At 52.0% G+C, this 24,888-nt stretch overlaps 1 protein-coding gene across 6 annotated transcripts in view; it reads right to left on the bottom strand.

Annotated features, from left to right (window-relative positions):
- ARHGAP39 (Rho GTPase activating protein 39) overlaps nt 1–24,888 on the bottom strand; it is a 370,894-nt gene that overhangs the window by 72,981 nt on the left and 273,025 nt on the right. For 4 of the 6 annotated variants that reach the window (XR_005593866.1, XM_039523605.1, XM_039523609.1 and 1 more), the window contains exon 6: nt 21,000–21,092. The exons of 1 other annotated variant lie outside the window; for it this stretch is intronic. Coding sequence is in view for 4 of the 5 variants with exons in the window: in XM_039523605.1 (XP_039379539.1) it covers nt 21,000–21,092 (93 nt within the window). In the remaining variant the exon portion in view is untranslated. Of the gene's footprint in view, nt 1–19,650; nt 19,886–20,999; nt 21,093–24,888 lie in introns of those variants that run through there. One more of the 6 variants, XM_039523608.1, reaches the window with a different exon arrangement.

Below are 24,888 nucleotides of genomic sequence, written 5' to 3'. Positions count from 1 at the left end.
AGCACGAGGCCTAGACACCCCATAAGTCCTGCTTCAGTCCTATGGCCCCATGCTGGCTCAGCACCCAGGAGAGATGTCACCTTAGCTGGGAGTTCACGATGCTCATCCCCATGTAAGCATCAGGAACAGGGACTTGCAGCTACGCTTGCCCAGCCTCCTGGCAGCCTGGCAGCACAGCTGGGCCACGGCAGGGCCACCTGGTTGCCCACTCTGCTTGATTGACCAGGAAGGCAGGAAGCCTGCGATGAAGCCCAGCAGCAAAACTGATCTTTGGCTGCTCAATGCACTTGACTGAAGCTGCAATTTCTCCAGTGTCTGCCTTGCTCCCACCTCAAGAACATAATGGCCATACTGGGTCAGACCAATGGTCCACCTAGCCTGGTATCCTGTCTTCTGACAGTGGCTGGTGCCAGATGCTTCAGAGGGAATGAACAGAACTGGGCAATTTCAAGCAATCCATCCCCTGTCGTCTAGTGCCAGCTGCTGGCAGTCAGAAATTTTGGGACCCCCCCCCCCCAAGCTTGGTTTTGCATCTTTGACCATTTTGGCTAATAAACATTGATGGCCCATCCTCAACGAACTTATCTACCTCTTTTTTGGTCTTCACAACACCCCCTGGCAGTGAGATCCACAGGTTGACTGTGCATTGTGTGAAGAAATACTGACTTTCAACCTGCTGCCCATTCATTTCATTGGGTGGCCCCTGGTTCTTGTATTATGGGAGGGGTAAACAGCACTTCCCTATTCACTGTCTCCTCACCATTCATGATTTTATAGACCTCTGTCATAACCTGTCCCTTAGTCAAAGATGAATAGTCCCAATCTCCTCGTACAGAAGCTGTTCCATACCCCTAACAATTTTTGTTGCCCTTCGCTGTACTTTATATCATTGTAATAAATCTTTTTTGAGATGGGGTGACCAGAACCACATGCAGTATTCCAGATGTGGCACATCATGGATTTCTATAGTGGCAGTATGATATCTACCCCTTTCCTAATGGTTCCTAATAGTCTGTTCGCTTTTTTGGCTGCTGCTGCACACTGAGCAGCTCTTTTCAGAGAACTCCCCACCATGATTCCCAGATCTCTTTCTTGAGTGGTTACAGCTAATTTAGATCCTATCATTCTGTATGTATAGTTGGGATTGTTTTCCAACGTGCATTACTTTGCACTTAGCAACATTGAAATTCATCTGCCATTTTGTTGCCCCGTCGCTCAGTTTACTGAGATCCCCTTGTAACTCCTCACAGTCAGCTTTGGACTTAACTATCCTGAATAATTTTGTTTCATCTGCGAATTTTGCCATCTCACTGTTCACCCCCTTTTTTCCAGCTCATTTATGAACATGCTGAACAGCGCTGGTCCCAGGACAGATCCTTGGGGGACTGTGAAAACCTTTTGTTTCTTGTCTTTTAACCAGTTACTGATCCATGAGAAGTCCTTCCCTGTGACCCATGACTGCTCACTTTGCTTTGCTGACCATGCTGCTATGCTTGCTTCCTGACTCTGGCTCTGGCTCCTGGTTTCTGACTCCTGTTCTGACCATTAGGAATGACTACCATAGCTTTGACCACTAGGCCTGACCACCCATGCCCTGGTCTGTGACAGTGAGAAATGGCCTACAATGTGTCCCATCTGGGGAGATGAACTTCTCTAACAGCCGTCAGAGGGGAAAACACAATACCATGAGACAGATTCACTTCACTGCACAAAAAAGGGAGTAATTTTTAATTGACTTCCTGTTTGTCTCTGATCTGTCCTCACTCGTTCCCTGCATGTGTAAATGCGTGAGGGTTTTAAAAATAACTAACTAACAGATCCCAGAGCCAATTTATCACTCCACAGTAGGGAACAGGTCCTGATTCATTAGATCATGTCTACATGGTTGACATGTAGTAACAGAAAGCAATAAACCCTGATTGCCGCTCTGTGTCCTTGCAAACACGTACCCTCAGCTGCAGCTAAGGGGCAACGCTGCGCCAAGTAACAGACCGTCCCTGCACATTTCCACAGAACCTCATTTCATCCCCCAAATGCCGCACTGTGCCCATTCCAGAGGGTTTACATAGCCAATGGGCAAACCAGCACGAACACTCCATCACCCCAACAACTGGGGCGAATGCGCCATGGCGGGGTGGACAATTGCTGGCAAGTCTTCTGCACTGAACAGGAATCACCCATGGCTGCTAGCTTCCCTCAGGTAACTCCCAACTGCTGGGCTCCTCGTGAAATGGCCATGGGCCCATGCCTGTCATGGGATAAGAGGGAGGGTCCTCGCATGGATCAGTAACTGGTTAAAAGTCAGGAAACAAAGGCTAGGAATAAACGGTCAGTTTTCACAGTGGAAAGCGGTAAATAGCGGGGTCCCCCAAGGGTCTGTACTGGGACCAGCGCTGTTCAACATAGTCATAAATGATCTGTAAGTGGCTGCAGATACACAGCAGTCAGTGGGAGAGGCAGGAGTCCCCGAACAGGAGCAGGGAAATACACCACCCCGGGAGGAGGAGGCCATTGGAGGTGACCTGCTGTAGTCTCAGCCTCCAGAGTCTGCTGAAGTCAAACCCAGGGGAGGTCTTGCAGCACGGAACTGACAGGCTGCTCCGGGGAGGAGCGGTGGAGGCTCAAGCACGGTGGCCGTGTTCCAGAACGTTAACACCACCCTGCCTGTGTGCAGCACAGCCGAGCCTGCAATTTACTAGTGGGGAGCAGCAGCCGCCATGCTGAACCCACCAGCCAGAGCCAAGAGCTAATTGCTGCTCTCAGCCTACGTGCAATCTCAACCCTCAAACACCATTGGGGGGTTATTCCTGGAATAGTGGAGGGTGTGTTTTAAAGGTCTCCGGTAATCAAGTAACATAAGACAAGCTGCAGCAACTCTGTGTATTTAAAATCAGCACAAAGAATGATACTCCTGGCTTCGGTGCTGTCATCACCTGACCGGGGGCATTGGGACCAGTGCCTTCCACTGGAGGGAACCAGTATTCAGCTGTGCATTACAGATCCGATTGCAAGCAGCTAATGGCGATTCTCTGTCCATTCCACTGGCCAGGACCTTTGCTCATGGAGTAGGACCCAAGTTCTAGTCCCACTGCCACCATGACCCTAGTGTGTAGTCTAGTGGATGCTGTGAAATCCCAGGTGGCCCTGATGTGTCACAATACCAGCGCACAAGCAGGAGACCGAGTAGGCTGGGAACAAATCGCAGGGGGAATGTGACAACCCTAGGACCTGGCAGGATGGAGGCTCAGCTTGCAGAGAATGCAGAATAAATCATTGTGTTCCACTATGGCCCGACCCCCGGGCTGTGTACCCCACTCCTGCTCTTCCTCACAGTGCCCTCCTGACACGGCTACATGGTCTATGTCAAACCCAGGTATCGTGTGCCTCACAGCAGAGCCAGCCCTCCCCAGCCTCGGCCTTCGCTCCCGCGTGCAGTCACCACAAGCAGGCGAACGAGAGCTGCCGGCGAGCCAGCTCCACTGCAGGCCACAGCACTTCTGCAAAGGGCAGTGAGCTCACATCCACAAGGCCTGCTGGGAGCCTGGCTTTGGGCCTCCATGTTTTCTTTTGAGAGCAGACACAGAGCATGTGGCATTCCAAACGGGCACAAGTTTGGCTGTTCATTAGAATCCCCTCCTAAGGAGGAGGCCACAGACTGGCTGTCGGGGTGTGGGGGGACAATTAAATGTCAGCCCAGACTGTACCCTAAAGGTAGCATTACTTACTGGCTTGTGCCCTGGACAGCTGGGCTGCGTGGTGCACCGTGCATGCTGCTGGATCAGCCCTGCCCTCAAAGCATCCTTGCGGCACAACACAGCAGATTAACCCTCGGAGGGGTGGGCCAGCGCAGGAAGTCAGAGGACTCAGTTGTTCACTCACTATCTAACGTACCGATATGGCCCCCACTACTTCAATATCTGAGCACCTCACAATCTCGATTGTATTTATTCTCTCCCAGCCTAGAGCCCACTCGAAGTCTCAGCCCGGCTCACCCCGGCCACCCACTGTCCTCTGTTCCTGAACACTGGCTTCCTCCACTGCAGTCTGTGTTCCCTCCTTCACTCAGCACAAATGACAGTATCTCTGAACCCCAAGGCCACGATGTATTTGCATCCCTTGACCCCTCCCATCCTCTGCCCACGAACGTGCAAACTCAGCAGTTTTCACCCGGTTACCACCAGGAAGGAGTCACAGATTAGAGCTGGGAGACTTCAGTCCTGGCCCAATCTGCAGCCAAGAGCCTGCTCGAGCCCCTTTCTCCCAGTCTGCCATCTCACGATGCCTGCGTGGGTCTGAGTGCCTGGGCAGCGTGCGGACGGGAGGTGGGAACAGGCACCGCAGAGATGGGGTTTCACTGGTACATTCTCAACACACTGCACCTGCCTAGCAAGGAGCCCAGCTACAGGGGCAAGTGCGATCCCATCTCACACAACCCCTCTGCTGCACTCGGTGCTTTGCACTGCAGTCTACTGGCAGCAGGGCCTTCCTCACCGCAGAGACTTGCTAGCAGCTCGAGGCTCCTTCCCATCCAGCTGCACGGCTTAGCCCTGCTGGGTTTCCTGGCTCTGGCGCACAGCCGCAAATCCTTCCGTTTCTTGTTAGCATCATCCTACACCGGGGTGGCTTTAATGCCACCAGAGACAAATCCCACCCCCTCATTACAGACACGCCTGTCAGCTGGTGCAAGCACACACTGGTCAGAGCAGGAACACACTGGTTTAGAGAAGCTCGCTATAGGACAGAGCTTTTAGCTGATACACTCCATCTCCCCTGGGGCAGCCTGGCTCCTGGTTCTTTGTCCAAGCTAGTTTTGGACAACCCGGGCAGTCCGTTGGGAGAGAAATTATGGCTAGTGTCCTAAGCACTGGACCTAGGACTTGTGAGACCAGGATTCCAGTCCCTGCTCTCCCACAGACTCTGTGACCGTCAGTCTCTCTGTGCCTCAGCCCCCATCTGTGAAATGGGGATAATAGCCTACTTCACAGGAGTGCTGGGAAGAGAAACACCTTAAAAGCTGGGAGGCGCTCTGTCCTGAGGTAGTGGGGGCTATGAGAGTGCTACAGGGAGATTGTGTATAGCCTACTTCCCGTACATCAATTCCCTCTGTTCCGCCTGTGGGTCTCACACAAGAAAAGGGGAGAGAAAAACAGACTCATAGAATCGGAAAGGAGCTCGAGAAATCATCAAGTCCAGTGCCCTGCACTCAGGGCAGGACTAAGTATTATCTAGAGCAGGGGCAGGCAACCTATGGCACAGGTGCCGAAGGCGGCACGCGAGCTGATTTTCAGTGGCACTCGCACTGCCTGGGTCCTGGCCACTGGTCCAGGGGGCTCTGCATTTTATTTAATTTTAAATGAAGCTTCTTAAACATTTTAAAAACCTTATTTATTTTATATAGAACAACAGTTTAGTTAGATATTATAGACTTATAGAAAGAGACTTTCTAAAACGTTAACATGTGTTACTGGCACACGAAACCTTAAATCAGAGTGAATAAATGAAGACTCGGCACAGCACTTCTGAAAGGTTGCCGACCCCTGAGCTAGACCGTCCTTGACAGGTGTTTGTCCAACCTGCTCTTAAACATCCCCAATGATGGAGATTCCACAGCCTCCCTGGGCAGTTTATTCCAGTGCTTCACCACCCCGACAGTTAGTTTTTCCTAATGTCCAACCTAAACTTCCCTTGCTGCAATTTAAGCCCATTGCTTCTTGTCCTGTCCTCAGAGATTAAGGAGAGCAATTTTTCTCCCTCCTCCTTGTAACAACCTTTTATGTACTTGAAAACTGTTCTCATGTCCCTCTCAGTCGTCTCTTCTCCAGACTAAACAAACCCAATTTTTTCAGTCTTCCCTCATAGCTCATATTTTCTAGATCTTTAATCATTTTTGTTGCTCTTCCCTGGTCTGTCCACATCTTTCCTGATGTACAAAGATGGGAGAGTTTGGTTGTGAAAATCACAAAACCTGGCAGAGGATTTGGGACAGCGCTAAGACCTAGACCTAACAACTTGTTTTTTTAAATGCCTAGTTTTTTAGACTTTCTGTTTAACCTGGGTACTGCAGGTCCATGCCTAGGGCAAACCCTGCAAGGGGAAAGAAAACAAAATACCCCCCCCCCCTGGTTCTCCCATGATTTGGCTCTATGCACAAGAGCCAAGCACACAGTGCTAGAACCCAGGACGTACGGCCTCTTCTCTCCATTTCAGCAGGTTTTACACAAACAAGAGGAAGTGCTTCACACATCACACAACCTGTGGAACTCACTGCCAGGGGATGTTGTGAAGGCCAAACATAGAATTGGGTTAAAAAAAATTAGATACGTTCATGGAGGATAAGTCCATCAATATTATTAGCCAAGATGGTCATGGACACAACCCCATGCTCCGAGGGTCTCTAAAGAAGCTGGGACCAAACCACAGGGGATGGCTCACTCAGTAGCTGCCCTGTTCTTTTCATTCCCTCTGAAGCATCTGGCACTGGCAACTGTCAGAGACAGGATCCTGGGCTAGGTGGACTATCGGTCTGGCCCAGCCTGGTCGTTCTTGTGTTCATTGCAGACCCAGGACAGATGGGGTCTTGGTGTAAAAGGGCCATGCTTTGAGAGGTGGAGCCCAAGAGGTTTCTGCCTCGCGTCTGTGAGGCGAGGGGCTCACAAATTAGGGACTCCAGCCCCTGATCTGCAAGCAGTAGGGCTCACTTGCTGGTGGGACCAGCTCTGCTGGCAGACTCAGAACAGAGCGCGTTCCAGGGGAATGGTTCCAGCTCTGTGAAGAGTCAAAGGGGGATTGGTCTCTAATTAGGGAGCCTAATGAGAACATCTGAAATGCCCGTGTTGGAGGCACCCGATGAGCAAACCAGAGACGGTTTGAAAATGTGACAATCACTGAGTCCCCAACGTGGCATGATCCAGCAGCTTGTTTGCTCTTAATACGATTCATGCTTTACTGATCCTTTATTCAAAGTCAGGTTTAGCGGCGCCTGGTCACCCAGGCCCCACCATCTGCCAGCATACGCAGGCAGCCTGGCTGTGCTGTACCAACCTGCCCTGGCTCCCAGCGATTCAACCGACACATCGCAGATTGGAGCCTAAGCCAATTTCCCTCCGCGGCTGCAGGCGCACACAGAGCAGAATAGCCAGGGAGGCGGGCAGGACTGGTCCTAGGGAGAGGATGCCAGAGAGAGGGAGGTGTAGGAAAAGGAATGGGAGGGGGAGAGGTGCAGGTACAAGGAGCAGAGGAGGATGGGTAGGTGGGAGGAGAAGAGAGAATGATGGGAGGAAGAGAGAGAAAACACGAGGAAGGCGGGTGGGGGGGGTGAGGCGTGTCTGAAGGAAACGGTGGAATCCGCATTGCCTGAGTTTGGAACTAGACAGGGATATGCGCAGTATGGAAGGATCCTACCCTGACCTGCGATGTGGGGGAGGGACCGGCTTGGATCCAACAAGGCTCTCCCAGCACTAACCTCGGTCAGTCTGTGGAAGGAGAGGATGGCAGGAAAAGACTCGCTGGAAGGGGAAGAGGGAAAGGCAAGGAGGAAGGGGAATGAGGTGCTGCATGAGGAGGGGAAACACCACAAGGGAGAGACACGCGTGGCTTTTCCTGGCCTAACTTTCATGCTGTGACCTAGGGAGAGTCAAGCAGGCCGTGGGGAGAGACGTCCCACTGCAGCACCTGCAGCACACAGGGGAACGTTCCTGCCTAGCTGGGAGCACTGGGGTGAAGCTTGAAAGCACCAGACCCTTTGGCCCAGCCCTGTGTGCGTCCCAGACAGAGCCTGCGTGCAGCGAGCCTGGGCTACCAGTCCTGGATGAGCACTAACAGCGATGAGAAGCCACACCGGCTTCGTTCTCTCTGTCTCCTTTACCATCGCTGCCCCGCACTCCCAGACACTCGCCCCTGGCTCACAGCCCTGGATGTGACCGCAGCAGTGGACAGGCAAAGCCACTTGGCATCACAGACTCACGTTGACTCAATCCCCCTTGCTCAGCCAGGGACACTGTGCTGGTCAGAGGCCATGTCGGAGCAGAGGATCTCGGGAAGTTTTTTCCCAGCAGGCAGAGCTGAGCCAAGCCAGCGGCTCTGGAGAGATGGTGCACTGCTAGGGTCGCGCGCACTCAGCACTGGCACGCAGAGATTTCCCTGGCGAGATTCTCCATGCTGGCTGCCATGGAGAGGCCCATGGGCCTTCACGTTCAGCTTGTCTCCTGCTTCCTGCGCTGGGATATCTGATGCTTATGTCCCACAAGGGGATCCGCGTGATGGAATCCAGAGCCTGCCAGCAACACACACAGGGCACTCAGGGTCCAGGACAACCAGGGAGACTCCTGCTAGTTACAAATGGAGAGAGGAGAGCAGCCAACTAGATTGAAATAGTAGAATTATGAAGAATAATAATGCAGAACAGGCACAGAGTGTTCAATAAATATTCCTGATCTGTATTTGGGGAAAACAGATGTTAATCTCATCCTCTAATGACACTCTTTCCATTCCATGAGTGTATCTGGAGGATATTAAAGAGCAGCTACCAAAGTTCGATCTTTTGAAATGAGCAGGCCCAGATAACTTACATCCAAGAGTTTAAAGGAGCTGTCTGATAGGTCCACTCAGGAGCCAGCTGGACCATTACTGTTGCTTTTCAATACGTTTTTGAGGGGACGTTTCAGAAGACTGGGGGAAAGCTTAGGCTGTGCCAATATTTAAAAACGGTAAATGAGATGACCTGGGTAATTAGAGGCTGACATCAATCCTGGGCAAGATAATGGAGCAGCTGATATGGGACTCAATTCATGAAGAATTAGAGGAGGATAATATAATTAATGCCAATCACCATGGGTTAATGGCAGAAATAGCCTATCAAACTAACTTGATATCTTTTTGTAATGAGATTACAAGTTTGGCTGATAAAGGTAACAGAGTTGAGGTAATGTACATAGACTTCTATAAAGCATTTGACTTGGTACCGGAAGAAATTTTAACAAAAAAACTAGAACAATATAAAATGAACATGGCACACACTGAATGAATTAAAAACTGGTCAATTGATAGGTCTCAAAATGTAATTGTAAATGGGGGTCCACTGCTGAGTGGGTGTGCTTCCAGTGGGGCCTTGCAGGGATCGGTTCCTGGCCCTCTGCTGTTTAACATTTTTATCAATGACCTGGAAGAAAACTAATAAAGTTTGCAGATGATGCAGAAAGTGGCAGAGAGGTGAATAATGAAGAGGACAGGTCACTGACACTGAGCAATCTGGATCCCTTAGTAAGCTGGGCCCAAGCAAACTATGTATTTGAATCTGGCGAAACGTCAACATATACATCCAGGAACAAAGAACATCGGCCATATCTACAGGGCGGGGGACTCTATCCTGGGGAGCAGTGGCTTTGAAAAAGATTTGTCAGTCAAACTGCTGACTGAATGTGCTACTTGGTGTGTACTGAGCATGCTCACACGAACTGAGCATGCTCAGTAACATCTGCTGAAGCCAGCAGGGCGGGACCCCTGCAGCAGCCCAACCTCCACAACTGACCGGCCACCGGTGCCGGCGTGGACCCCCGAGCTGCCCAGCCACCGGTGGCAGAGGGACCCCGGCGCTGCTCAGCAGCTGCTGGAAGGGGCCCCCCACAGCTCCCAACCAGCAGTGGCAGGGGACACCCTCCAGCTCCTCAAGGCAATGGGGGCGCTGCTGCAGCTGGGGGAGGGGAAGGGTGCTGGACTCTCCTCCCTCCCCATTTTGGCAGGGATGTTTTAGTAAAAGTCGGGGACAGGTCACGGCTTCTGTGATGTTTTGTTTCTTGCCCGTGTCCTGTCCCTGACTTGTACTAAAAATATCCATGACACAATCAGCGTTAGCCATGGTGGACAACCAGCTGAACTGGAGTTCTCAGTGCGTCACTGCGGCCAAAAGGGCTAATGGGAGCCTTGGATGGACAAACCGGGGAATCGCGAGCAGGAGACTGGCACGCCGAGTTTGGCACCGGTGCGACCGCTGCTGGAACCCTGGGTCCAGTTCTGGTGCCCACAGTGCAAGAAGGATGCTGATAATTTGGAGACGGTTCAGAGAAGAGCCATGAGAATGATTAAAGGATGAGAAAACCTGCCTTAGAGTGAAAGACGCAAGTAGCTCAATCTATTTCGCTTCACAAAGAGAAGGTTAGGAGGTGATTTGATCACAATCTATGAGTACCTGTATGGGGAACAAACACTGAATAATGGGCTCTTCAGTCTAGCCGAGGAAGGTCTAACATGATCCAGTGGTCAGAAGTCAAAGCTGGACAGATTCAGCCTGGAAATAAGGTGCACATTTTGAACAGCGAAGGGAATTAACCACTGGAACAGGTTTCCAAGGAAGCTCTCTGCATCTAGAACAGGACCCAAGTGCAAGTCTGGGGGTCCCTCAATAAGAAGATGCAGCCTGCAGAGACTTCAAGTCCCAGCATGCAATGTGCCCCACTGAGCTGGGTATTTGCATGCTGGGGATCCACATGTTCTGTAGCCTGCTTCCTCCATATTAAGCATTGGGGTAACTGCAGTTTCTTTCAGTTGACATTGAGGAGCCACAGCTTTCGGGGTCCCAGCCCTGCTCTGTGCCTCAGTTTCCCCCTCTGTAAAATAGGGATGACATCCTCACCCATCAGGCTGACTAATGTCCGCTTTGTAGGTGTAACAAGCTCTAGAAGTGCTTACCGTTCTTTGCTTAGAACTCGCTATGATTGCCAAGCCCTTTGGGTGAAGTCACCCTGAGCAAAGAGAGAGCGTTTTCTGTTCAGGGTTTAATATGCTAGTAGGATGGCTGCATTGTGGCTGACACCAGGGATTGCTACAGGCAGGAGTCGCTACAGCCTGGACTCCCTAGCCAAGGGCTGTCACAGACCTACATCTACCCAGTGGGGAGACACATCCTACACACACAGACCAATGAGTTACATTAGCTCGTAACATTTCCAAAGGGTGTGCAGAGCTCCTGCTAGCTGAGCATTAAGACCCCTGGAAGCCTGCAGAGACCCTCATTCTTGCCCCCAGCCCAGCCCAGAGCTGCAGCGTAAGCCCCCAATGCTCAGTAAGCATGGCAAGCTTTTGGTGAACTTTAACAGAGCTCTGGGGAACGCGAGAGCAATTCTCAGTGCACTCCGCTGGGTGAGCAACAAATCTGCCATGGTACAGAGCAATCCAACTCTCCCTCCATGGAAACAGCTACACCGAGCACATGCAAGGTGCCTTCACGGGCAGAGGGACACAGAATCCAACTGCGGCCATTGGCAGGTCATGGCTGAAAGGGAGAGCTTGGTTTACGGAAGAATGATAACAACTGCATTGCCCTACAATGCTGCATCTAGAGAGATCTCCCAGAGCTCTGCAAACTGATATGCAAACTCCACCCAGGGACTGCTTCACCCTCCACTAAAGCGGAGCCGCCTGTGGGGTGGATTGCAGCAGTTGTTTAACAGTAAGCAGCCACATTCTGCAGGAGTGTCGGCGAGGAAGTGAACAAGACCTGGCCTGATGGAAAGCCCAGGGGAAATCTTAGCTAAGCAGTTTGTAACTAGAGTTGAAATGTGGCCAGGACGCCAGCACTAACCGTGACAAAGGAGGCCACGTGATCTCTAATAACCACTGCTTGCATCTCATCTGAAAGGCACAACGTACAGCACCTCCTCCACCATGACTCCGGGCTGGGGCAGTGGAGAAAGCAGCGCCTCTGCAGGGCTTTCTCTAGCGATCTCCCAGCCAGGTATGGCCCAAGATTTGCCAGGCACTGGGTATGGCAAAGAGCTCTCCCTGCTCTGGATGCAGGCGGGAGATCTGCTGTGCTCCTTGGCAGCCGCACTGGGACCTGCTCAGATATTAATAAGTGCGTCAGTAACAAAATTCCACATCTCCCCCTCCGCAATGCCCAGACCCGACATCAGTAAGCAGCCCTACAGCCAGAGCTTGCTGGTGGATTTGCAGGGAATGCTGCATGGCCTGTTTCTGTAAAGCATCTTACTGTACCAACGAGGTATGTAGCCATGGAAACGGCACAATTGCCAAGCAGTGATTTGCATGCTTGCGATCGATCCCCTCGGTCAGTGCTGGCCGAGGGCATGGGGGCTAGGGGCTTGCAGCGGGCAGCTTGCTGACCATTCCTACCCCTCCTTATATAGTGGCGTGGGTGTTGGGGGTAACATCGCAGATCAAGGGCCAGACACATCACTAAAGAGATCAGAGGCATCTCCTGTGCTCACTGTGGGAGGCAGCACACATACCAGAACATGGGCTGCTGCGGCACTTGTTCTTCTGTCCTGACTGGCTACACTGGTAGGAAACTCCATGGCAGGAACACACCGGAGAGCCCTGGGCTGTGGCCACCAATGATCTCACATAAGGAGCCACTGCCCCTCCCATACCCCCAGTGTCCCACGGCATCATTCTGCACACCACCAGCATGGCCTCTGCACACCACACACCACAGGATGGGAACGTACGACACCAGCAAAAGCAATAACACAAATATGTTCTGCCCCTTCCACCTGTGAATTTCAAACTGCTTTACAAACCCTAAAACTCCAGCCCCACGATCCTCTCGGAGATGGGTCAGGATCATCATCTCCATGTTACAGATGTGGAAACCGAGGCACAGGGAAGAAAAGCAACTCTCCCGAAGTCGCCCAGCAAAGCTGGGCCAGAGCTGCGAATGGAAACCAGGAGGCCTGACTCCAGCCCTCTGCTCTGCAGCATGTACTGTGATCCTTGCACAAATACACAGTCAAAGCCCTTGTGTTACATAAACTGCATCAGCTTCCTCCCCACCCCCTCACATCTGCACAAAGCCGGGACTCCCACACACTCCTGCACCCATAATGTCAACTCTAAAAGCAGCATGTGCTGGGGACACAAGACATTCTTAAATGTACAGGCTGTCGCTGTGATCTAGCAAGGGCGGAACAGAGACTCGTTGAAATGCTACATTCAGATTGTGCTTTAAGCACAAGGAAACTAATTACAAACCAGGAGTTTAACGTCTCCCACAGAAAGGGGATGAGGCTGGATCCCACTCACTACACAGCAGCAATGCAAAGCCTGGGGGTAATTACAAGAGGGCAGAGGGGGACGAAGTACTGAGCTAGCTGGAATGGTCTCAGCTGGTCCTTGCCTTCACGGCCCTACCCAAGCCAGCTCTTGCCTGTGCCTCTGGCCTGGGCTCCTTCCCTTGTACTCCGGACTGAGCACTCTCCACAGCTTGTTCACAACACACAGCCACTTACTGTTTGGTGTCCCCCTCCTGACACATTGCTCCCTTGTACTTGGAATTCCCACCCTGATCCGGCCCAGCATGACCAAACTCTCCCCTCCAACCACACACAAACCCTCCCCACCCTTCAGCTCGTCACTGAAAGCTCTCACAGAAGCAGTAACCTTCTGTATCTTCTCCCTTGCACTCCTCTATTCCATGTCATCAGTCCCCCAGGGCTCCATCCATGATCCCCTGCTCTGACCATCTAACTCCCTTGCTGCAGGGTCTAATCCAGTCCCATGAGCCCAGCTATTCCCTCTATGTTGATGACTCTCCAGCCTTGAGCTTTCCTCACCCGTCCGGCTACACTCACTCTCAGAAACAGCCTCCTGGATGTCTTGAAACCACATAAAGCTCAGTGTGTTTAAAACTGAGCTGATCTTCCCACCAACCTCCTCTCTGCATCTCTACATCCCTGTTGAGGACACCACCATCCTCACCAGACATCCAGGATGTCAACTTTGGGTTCATTTCCCTTCTTTCCTGTCTGCCCCCACACCCTGTGCCTCCTGCACAAAGGAAGTTCTTCTTCACGCAGCGCACAGTCAACTTGTGGAACTCCTTACCTGAGGAGGTTGTGAAAGCTGGGACTATAACAATGTTTAAAAGGGGACTGGATAAATTCATGGTGGCTAAGTCCATAAATGGCTATTAGCTAGGATGGGTAAGAATGGTGTCCCTAGCCTCTGTTCGTCAGGGGGTGGAGATGGATGGCAGGAGAGAGATCACTTGATCATTGCCTGTTAGGTTCACTCCCTCTGGGGCACCTGGCATTGGCCACTGTCGGTAGACAGATACTGGGCTAGATGGACCTTTGGTCTGACCCGGTACGGCCGTTCTTATGTTCTTATGTTCTGTTTATTCTTCCCTTATTTCATCTCCAAGGAACGTCCTTTCATCTCCGTCCTGACTGCCAAACCTTGGTCCACGCCTTAAACATCTCCTGCATTTCTCCCGCTGGCCACAATGTTCTCTTCTTCTTCTCTTTGTCGTCCCAAAACTCCAGTGATAAAATTACCTCTTCCCTATTGTGCCAACCACATCACCACCTCACTCCTGGCCTACAGTCCCCTTGTTATTCTGGTCCTTGCCTCCAAGCACAGCTTTGCTGATGCTCCTCAGTCCTGTCCCCCCGCCCCATGCCATCACAGGATGGGGTTCCAATTGGTTGGATGGCGGGGGTGGGAAGGATGGTGGGAAAATGTTTCGCAGACCTGTCAGAAGCTGCTGTGGCCAACCTTGTTGGGAGAGGGGAAGAACAGACATGGACTGGGGGCAATACTGCATCTTACCATCTGCCTCCCTCTCATCTCCTCTTGGGCAGTGGAGCAGCCCATCAGGGGAGACAGGGGAGTTTACTACTCAGGGGAAGGGTCTGGGTTCCAGCACTGAGGATGTTTTCAAGGCTCCTTAGATTTACTGAGGCTGGGTTTATCCAAGGGGCCTCAGGCTGTGGGAGTGGCTTGCATGGCTGAGCTTCCCCACGCACAAAATCAGAGTTCAACCAACAGTGGGGACTCAAACGTGTCCTGTGAGCGCAAAGACCTGAGAATGCCCAAAACGAGAAAAGAACGTCACAGGAGCACAGGACTGGAAAGGACACCCTGGGTCATCACATCCAGTCCCCTGCTACTGCAGGCAATCCCAGCATACAACCCCAGGCATAAACTGAATAAGAGCATCTTAGGCCTGTCTACACTACGCGTTTAAACCGAATTTAGCAGCGTTAAACTGATTTAACCCTGCACCCGTCCACACAACGAGGCCCTTTATATTGATATAAAGGGCTCTTTAAACCGATTCCTGTACTCCTCCCCGACGAGAGGAGTAGCGCTGAAATCGGTATTGCCATGTCAGATTAGGGTTAGTGTGGCTGCAAATCGACGGTATTGGCCTCCGGGCGGTATCCCACGGTGCACCAATGTGACCGCTCTGGAAAGCCATCTGAACTCGGATGCACTGGCCAGGTAGACAGGAAAAGCCCCGCGAACTTTTGAATTTCATTTCCTGTTTGCCCAGCGTGGAGCTCTGGTCAGCACGGGTGACGATGCAGTCCCAAATCCAAAAAGAGCTCCAGCATGGACCATACGGGAGATACTGGATCTGATCGCTGTATGGGGAGACAAATCTGTTCTATCAGAGCTCCGTTCCAGAAGACGAAATGACAAAGCATTTGAAAAAATCTCCAGGCTATGACAGACAGAGGCCACAGAACAGTGCTGTGTGACAAGCGTAATGGAAAGCCAAAGAATCAAATGGACGCTCATGGAGGGAGGGAGGGAGGACTGAGGACTCCAGCTATCCCACAGTCCCCGCAGTCTCCGAAAAGCATTTGCATTCTTGGCTGAGCTCCCAATGCCTGAAGGGTCAAAAACATTTTCCCGGGTGTTTCAGGGTATATGTCATCAATTTACACCCTTCCCCGCCCGAAAGAAAAGGGAAAAAAAAATTTCTCACCTTTTTTCAATGTCACCCTATGTCTACTGCATGCTGCTGGTAGACAGGATGCTGCAGCGCTGAGCACCAGCATCCCCTTCCTGGTGGCAGACGGTACAATATGACTGATATCCGTCTTCATCATCAGCCCGTGAGTGCTCCTGGCTGGCCTCGGTGAGGTCGGCCGGGGGCGCCTGGGTAAAAATGGGAATGACTCCCGGTCATTCCCGGCAGATGGTACAGAACGGCTGGTAACCGTCTTCATGATAGCAACTGGAGGCTGAGCTCCATCAGCCCCCCCTCCCCTTTCATGTCTAAAGAAAAGATTCTGTACTGCCTGGACTATCATAGCAGCGGGAGGCTGGGCTCCTCTCCCCCGCCCCTTTAATGTCCTGACTGGACTATCATAGCAGCTGGAGGCTTCCTCCCCCTCATTTTATCTCACTACAAAGTCAGTGTTTCTTATTCCTGCATTCTTTATTACTTCATCACACAAATGGGGGGCCACTGCCACGGTAGCCCAGGAGGGTTGGGGGAGGAGGGAAGCAACGGGTGGGGTTGTTGCAGGGGCACCCCCTAGAATGACATGCAGCTCATCATTTCTGCGGGATCTCTGGGGCTCTGACACAGAGATGCTGTGCTCTCTGGTTCTCTAGTACACTTGCCCCATATTCTAGGCAGGACTGACTCTATTTTTAGACAAAACATAAAGAAGGGAATGACCCGGGGAGTCATTCCCATTTTTGTCCATGCGCCCCCGGCCGACCTCAGCGAGGCCAGCCAGGAGCACCCATGACAGCAGCAGACGGTACAGAACGACTGACAACCGTCATCTCATCACCAATTTACAATGGCATGGCAGACGGTGCAATATGACTCGTAACCGTCTCTGCTACCTTGCAAAGGCAAATGAATGCTGCTGTGTAGCACTGCAGTACCGCGTCTGTCAGCAGCATCCAGTACACATATGGTGACAGTGACAAAAGGCAAAACGGGCTCCATGGTTGCCATGCTATGGCGTCTGCCAGGGCAATCCAGGGAAAAAGGGCGCGAAATGATTGTCTGCCGTTGCTTTCCCGGAGGAAGGATTGAGTGACGACATTTACCCAGAATCACCCGCGACACTGTTTTTGCATTGGGATCTCAACCCAGAATTCCAATGGGCAGGGGAGACTGTGGGAACCATGGGATAGCTACGGGATAGCTACCCACAGTGCAACGCTCCGGAAATCGACGCTAGCCTTGGTACATGGACGCACACCGCTGAATTAAGGTGCTTAGTGTGGCCGCGTGCACTTGACTTTATACAATCTGTTTTACAAAACCGGTTTATGTAAAATCGGAATAATCCCGTAGTGTAGACGTACCCTTAAACTTGCACCACTCCTCCTGCACAATTAAGGGTTGCAAAAACACCTACTCTCTCCAGTTTTCCAAGGACCCCTTATACACTGCTCCACTCACTGCTGTAACCCCCTCTGGCATCGTAGCCTGGCGTTCTTGTCCCCAGTGCCACCTTATGAGCATTGCTTTGGCCTGTGACGGCTGTCAGACTTTTCCGAGGCCCAGCCCACTGGCCAGGTCACCTTCTCAGTTCAGTCTCCTTCCAGGGTATCAAAAGTCCAACTGCAAACCCAAATAAGCCTCTGACCCAATTCTTCTGCCCCCTTGGGAGAGGCTGCAGTTCCCTGCCCTTTGCCCCCACTCCCAGGCCCTGCAGAGCTCTTCTTTGCTCCTCTGGCTGAGCGCTGCCGCCCAGGGCTTTTCCGCTCGAGGCCCAGCAGATTTCCCCATTGCCTCCCCGCCCTGGGGTCTCTGGCTGCTTCTCCCTGGCCCTACGTCTGGACCCTACTCTGCTCTAGGAGGCCCCCTTCAGCAGGCTCTTCCCGACTGAGCCTCCTCTCCGACCCTTCCACAGCCAGGCTCACCAGTGCTAACTAAGCCACCAGGTCAGGATCAGCTCGGGGACAACTGCTGCTGACAGGCAAGGCTGAGCCTGACTCCACGTAGGGGCCAGTGACAGACCTCCAGCAGAAAGAGGTATTTCAAACATAAAAACCAAACAAGAGAAACCCGTTCAGGCTGCTTGTACAGACAACGTGTGTCTGTGAAGCGCTCCGATGCCGGACGGTGCTACGGACGTGCTAAGCAGCTATACTGTTACGGGGCAAACAGAACAAAGGGGATTCGATTCTATCTAGGGCCTAAACTGCTCAGACGGAAACCTGAGTGTTCTGCAAGAGTCTGGCCGTTTAACCAGTTCACCTGTAATCAACGCACCTGGCACAGGGGAAACATGAGCAGCCAGACTGTCTTCCAGCTGAGAGCTAAAAATAGCCGGGAAGAACAGGTGGATTGGGCTTCCCACTACAGCACTGCGGGGGAGAAAGGTGCTGAATGCAGAATGGAATTTTAGCCCAGAAATATCAACTATGAGACACAGAAAAGGGAGGTATGTGGCCTATTTTTTGCCAGGAGTATTCGATCAAAAACCAAACAGGCCCAGTCTTTACATTTTTTTAAAGCTTGTGAAATACTTGTACAAAAGACAAAATTTCACTTTAAAAAAGTGAGCTAGTGTCACTGTCCCCAGCTGCTCACTCACAGCAAGACGGGCACGCTTCTCGGAGCACAGGATTTTTTCAATGACTTGTGTCCGACTTAACAAGTGTCTTTAACATTCACTTTGAGCAAAACAGCTGCCTGGGGAGAGTGTCTATGCTCATTCGACTTTTCCCTTCACTCCAAACACCACTCTTCACACTGAACACTCGTTCCGTAGATCCTGCCTGGGCGAGCACTACATCTGGTAACACATTTTGTAGTTATATAGAACCTCAAACATTTTCAAATGAAAAACCAGAACACTTCAGCTGTCCTAGGACATCACAAGAAAAACTGAGACTGTCCCAGATGAAGGTCCCATGACCACACTGATCCTGCCAACACCTGGGTACTTTACTCCCCCAAGTAGCTCTGTTGAAGTCCATGGGGCCCGGGCAACTCACATGGCCAAGGTTTAAGGTATTGTTTATTCTATGAACCCTTGACAAGAGGACACTGGACCTGTGTAAGATGCAGATACTCTCTTCTGGATGCTCCCTTGTGATTAAAAATTCCGATTCGGTAAAGCACTTAAGCATGTGCTTACCTTTAAGCACACACTGAAGCGCTGCATTGAACCAAGGCTTATAACAAAGATCTAGGAGTCAGAGGAGCTGAATTCTATTCCATCCTTTGCAACTGATTCACTGGATGACTTTGGATCAGTTACTTCCCTCCTCTGTGCCTCAGTTTACTTATCTGTAAATTGGGGATACAAACACTTCCCTACCTCATGTATAGATTGCAGGGGGGCAGGTTACAAGGCTAATTTATTAGTGTGTGTGAGGTGCTTAGATACGATGGTGATGAGTGCCTTCGAGGTGTGAAGAGGTGCGGTACGAGTGCAGCCACAGGGCATGAAGTTCTACAGCACAGCATGAGACTGTCCTCGGTGGAAATGTGGCTGGTGGAGGCTAGATCCCAGCACGCAGTGCTCCTCCTTTCTCCAAGCAGGCTGGCTGTATTTAAGCCCCACAAGATTTAGTTACGACTTAAGTCAGGGCTGAAGTGGGACTTAAGTGGTGTATCTAGGGGTCCCTGAGCTGGTACACGTCAGCAGGGTGCATTTCACTTTGCATGCTGGGAACAGGAGGCTTCATCTCCCAGACACAAGTGTCTCCGGCAGAACAAAGGCCCATCTCGTCTGGGGAGTTATGTCCCATTTTTAAATGTCACCATTGTCTGTTCCAGCTAAGTGATTTTAGCCACAGGATGGCCAGGACACAAGTTACTGTGCAATAATTCACGTGAACGGAAGGTGACGTGTCAGGCAAAAAGCTAAAGCTGAGCTCCACTATTGCATGAATTCGTACAAATAACTCATTTCCCGGCAGCCTCCTAAGGGGATCAGCGTGGGCTCGGGATGTGTGGGGTCCACTCCTCGCTCTGCTCTGGGCTTGCCGTCAGGTAACCTCTCTGCGCTCCAGTTTCCTCTTCTGTCCAGTGGAGCTTTGCCAGCTCAGGTGGGTACTGGGAGGGTTGGGTCAGGTCCGGGGAGTGCGCCAAGCTTAGTCTTTAGCTGGAGTTCTGGGGCCAGGTTTGGAGTGTGGCTGGCAGCGTTGCTCCCGCTCTGACCTGCTCTTGTGGTTAACGCAAGGCAGACAGGGGCTGGCTTTAGATTCCACTGGAGTGAAATGTTATAATGAAATAGCTACTTAGCTCTCTCTCCGCCTCATGCTCCCACCCCCCTTTACTGCTTCATCAGCTGCACACGCTGGCTCAGGGGGTATTTGATAGAGATCATTTATCTGTCCCAAACACTTACCTTTTTAACACCCATTTCTCAGCATTAAAACATCAGCCAGGTTCCCCCTTTTAACAAACCCTCTCCAGGTCTTGTCAGGCCACAGAGAGCGAGCACCCTTCCCCCATCCCCCATGCGGGTTTGCAGTATAAAAGCCGACCACCCCTAGCTCAGGTTAATCTCTCAGCAAACAAGGAAACCTAAGTCATGTCTTTAACTGGCTCTGGTTAATTACACTCCCACCCCCCTCACTGATTGGTACATTACAATAAATAACTAAACCTATTCAAACAGGTGCAAGGTAAAGATCCCAGCAACATCATAGCTGTAAAAACCTGCAGGCAGTTTACCACCGAACAGCCTGCTCGGTGACTCAGCTCCAAGGCGGATGATGAAAAGCCAGCTGAGCCCACATTGGGGACTCATTAATGCTGCTGCCGATTCACGGTGTTTCATCCCCTCCCCGTTCACTGCATCCATCGCAGCCACCACTGCTTCTGCAGGCACCTTTGGTTACCAGAGCATTTCCCACCACTGCCAACCCTGCCCAAATGCTGTAAATGCTACTGAGCAAAGCACAGGCCCTGTCTGCACTAGGGATGGACAGGGGTTGATGCTGGATCTCAGACAGGACTCTCCACAGCAGAGCCAATCTGGGCTCGACACCCAGTGCAGAGAGCAGCTCCACGGTCAGTCACGCTCTCCCAAGGCACCTCGATCCTCATTTGCCCCCATCCACACCAGTGTCCAAGTCACAGCAGAGGCAGGCCCCGGGGGCCTCACAAGCATGTCTCATCCCTAGCGCAGGCACAGCCCAGATGAACAGTTAAGAGGATGGACAGAACCAAAGTGGAGGTGGAGGGGAGGGTAAGAGGCTGAAAGAAGCAGGTTTGCTACTATGTCTAAGACAGGAAGGTGCTAAATGAACGGTGACGTGGACCCTACCATCATGCTCTTCGATATAGGGCTTGGGTTTCTTTCTCAATTTGGATTTCTTCTTACTGTTCCTTTCCAGGAGCTCTTTAATGTGCTGAGTCACTGAGAAACAAACAAAACGATGAGGACAACAGAATGGAACACAAAAGAGAAAATGGCTTCACGCGCAGAGAGCCCTGTTTTCAAAGCCAGCAGCACAGGGAGGCATTCTTGGAAGCGCCTGGGTCCCTCTGGAACAGGGAGGGCAGGCGGACACACCAGCGAATTGTCTGGTCAGGTTTGGGTCATGTCCAGCAGAGTCACATTGAGCCACGCCAGCCAGGTTCTGCTCTCCCTCCATTGGGCCAGGCGGTGAGCAGAATCCAGGCCTAGGACCAACACTGTCTAACTGGAGTGTCTGACGTCAGGCATCTCAATATACACGGGCTGATTTACAGTCACTTCTGTGTAGTGCCTAACTTCAGACCCTCGAGTTTGAACCCTTCAGTCCGTCTGTCTGGCTCAGGCAGTTATGTTCTGCTGGCCTCAGTTCCCCCTGCCGTCTCACTCCCTGCCTCAAACTGGCATGCTGCACTTGGTCCAGGCGCAGAGCTGGAACCCAGCAGCTCCAGGACCTATTCCCAGCCCTGCCGCTGGATCACAGTGTGATTTCGGGTGAGACCCTTCACCTCTCTGACACCATCTGCCACTAAAACCCTAACCCGTTCTGGCACTCAGTGCACAAATGCTGCTTCTTACAATCTTACATTTATGGAGAGCTTGATATCAAGTCTCTCAGGTTCCTTCAGAATATGAAGGAATTGCTGAACTGCAGCGCTCTCTGGGGTGGAAAGCAGCAGCCCTCCTCACTAACACCGCCACGCAATAGGTTTTCAACAGTTTAAGAAAAGATTAACTCCTCCTATTGAAACTGCAGGGGAACTGAAGCTGGAAGAACTTAACCACCCAATCTGGGATTTGGTCAGGACACCAGGGTTGGGACCCCCGCCCATGCAGAAGAGTTCCATGGGATCTTTAGCAACCAGAAAGGGACAGGACCTTGGTTGAACATTGCATCAGAAAGAGCTAATGCCGGCAGCTTTGAAAACATGGCTCCTGTTAACATAAAATGACATGGGGAAAAAATAAAGGAACCGTAATAAAACAATAAGAAGATGTTGGTCCTGGGACCAGCCTTTTCCTTCTGGGGTCAGAAAGAAAACAGAGGTTGATGTTAGACACTGGCTTTCGTAAGTGGGACAGGCAGGGCCACAATCCAGCATTGACCAAGGCAACGTAATGAAATGAGCTTCATTTGCCTATTACAGGTCAGCCTAGGGAGAGTGTGTGTGTGTGTACACGTGCGTGTATTTTGATGTATATAAAAGTTACAATTTTAAAGTGGAGAACAGCCTCAGAGACCCACACATGAAGGTCTGGTGGCCGACTCTGACTCCTGCGGTACTGTGCACTCACCAATATATAGTGTTAGCACTATACACGGCACACTTAACAACGTGGAGATTCACCAGGAGAGATCCATTCCTGCATGTGCCACGAGGCCTTTAAATCCCCACCCACAATGTGCCCAGGAGCATACATCCACCGAGCCCACGCCACCCGAGCCTTCGTGCATCCAGGGAATATGGCAGCCCACCCCTGCTGCCACACGTCTAGGCCTAACCTTATTATATAGGTTAAAAGTGTCCACGTTGAACCGGGGGGTTTAGCATCCCTTGCGCTATGGCTGCACACAGCCTGTAGGGTCTCAGAGCAAACTGGGTTCGTTTCGGCTCATGCATCATCCGTGCTAATAAACACTTTATGGGCCAAGGGCTGCTCTGAGCTACACCTGCATAACCCATTGCTCCAAACTAAACTGCCACATGTGACCAATCCCACTGGCGCTCCTCAGGGATGGATGGGCCAATGCACAGTTGATTCCGGTGGCTAGAAAATCAGCTGGTGGCGCATGAGCTGGGATAGACTCCGGTCTCCCTCTCAGAGCTGGACTGGCTCTGTGGAGAGCAGTGGACATGGATTTGTGTCCCCGAAGTCAGCTGATGGAGCTCTCTGTACAGCAAGGGGAGCAGTCTATGCTTGGGAGGCTATTTTCACTTTCCTGAAGCTATTTGCGCTTCATCCCCACCACCATGTCCTGCTCAGAGCAGATTGGGGGCAGGAGCACAAGAACTGCACCTCAGCAGCAGCGGAGCTTTGCTGGGACCACAGCCCAGTGACACAAACCTCACAAGGACAAGAGACTCTTTGAAAATCACTGGGGCCAGCCAGGCTGTGTGCCAGAGACGTGACTCAGGACTCTTGAACAACAGGCTGGGATTGTTGCTCAAGTTGGGTGCAGGGGAAGCGGCACTGAGAGAGGCAGCTTCATCTAACGCTGTGAGCACAGAGCAGGGAGGCAGGAACTCCTGTGTTCCAACCCAGGCCCTGGTGCCAATTCCCTCTGGCTTTGGCCAAGTCCCTTCCTCTCTCTGAGCCTTAGTTTCCCCATCTGAAAAATGGGGATAACGATACTGACCAGCTACCAAAGGGCTTGCGAGGGCCTTTCCACGGCATTGACAAATCAGAAGAAAGTCAGGGAACAAGGAAAGCGATCGGGGGGCTGGAGGGACTGATCCAAGAGCTAACTCCACAGCACGGCTGAGCAAGGGTCAGACACCAGAGGGAGGGGTCATAGTGAGGAGTAACGAAGCAAACAGAGAAAGGTTGAATATGAAGAACTCTCCCAGCCTTGAGGTGGATCAGATTCCGAAATCATCTCCTAAGGCAAGGGAGTTCCTTCGCTTTTAATTAAACCTGGAGAACCCCCTAGCCTAGCCCACGGGGGAGCACTCCCCGTACGGGCAGGGGAACGGACGTGACGTGATGGGAAGAGGCCTACTGCTCAGTGAAGGTGGAAAGTGCTATGTACCTGCCGAACAGCCTCCAGCAGAGGATGGTGGCTCCCGGACACAGAGAAGAGAAGGAAATATTCTGCCCTTGGTCATATGGTGGGGGGAGCCATGAGCCCAGAAATCCCACTGCAGCCCTTGCCTGCTTTGGCAAGGGGCAAATGAGGGGTAAGGCTTGGCTGGGTGGTGGTGCCCACCAGAACCCACGCTCAGCAGCTGAGCAGCCACCCTTCACTTCAATGTCTAACTCCTCCCCAGCCCAGGGTCCAGGCTTACGCTGTTACGTTTCACCGCAGGCCCGTGGCTGACTGCAGCACCGCAAGAGGCTGCCTGCTCGACTGCAGCCTCGTGAGCATCTCGTTCCCAGCGCTGCAGGAAATCAGCTCAGGCTGGTGGAACTCCTAAGACAGCAGTGGGGAGAGCAGGGGGGACTATAGGCTCCCAGGGGGGACAAGCTGAGGGATCCCTTGCACAGCTGGTGAGCAGGGATGGTTCTCACTGAACCTGCTGGGTGCCAGCTGCTAGCCTAGCAGCTCCATCAGAGGTAGCAGGACAGCCTCTCCTTGCTGCCTGAAATGACCATTCCTGTATTACTCCCCTGGAGTTCTCAATAAGCAGCTGCCTTTACGTGGTGGTGATGGGCACCTTGTCCAATTTGGCCCATCTCTCTCTGGCCCCCCACTCCTGCAGTATCTGTGTGCCTTGCCATCTGTAGGGAATTACAGAGTTCAAACCACCCCCACCCCCGCTGGCTGTGGAGCGCCCAATGGGTCCCCACAGCCAGCGGCACGGCGCCCTGCCTGCCGTAGCACAAACTGCTAGGACACCTATTGGGCCTCCATTTCTGGATCCAGTGGGAAATCATTGGCGCCTCAAGTTTGGGCCTAGAAAACATGAGAAAAGTCCTGCCACGTGCTGGCCTGCCCTACACTCCGGCACACTCACTGGCCTGGTCCGCATGCACTGCGACCCGCTGAGTCTTCTTGGAGCTGGATGGTGGACAAGGC

This window comes from Mauremys reevesii, linkage group 2 (genome assembly GCF_016161935.1).
Source record: "Mauremys reevesii isolate NIE-2019 linkage group 2, ASM1616193v1, whole genome shotgun sequence".
In the NCBI taxonomy this organism is placed as follows: domain Eukaryota; kingdom Metazoa; phylum Chordata; order Testudines; family Geoemydidae; genus Mauremys; species Mauremys reevesii.
The sequence above is the reverse complement of the archived record's forward strand: the minus strand, read 5'-3'. Positions and strand labels throughout refer to the sequence as shown.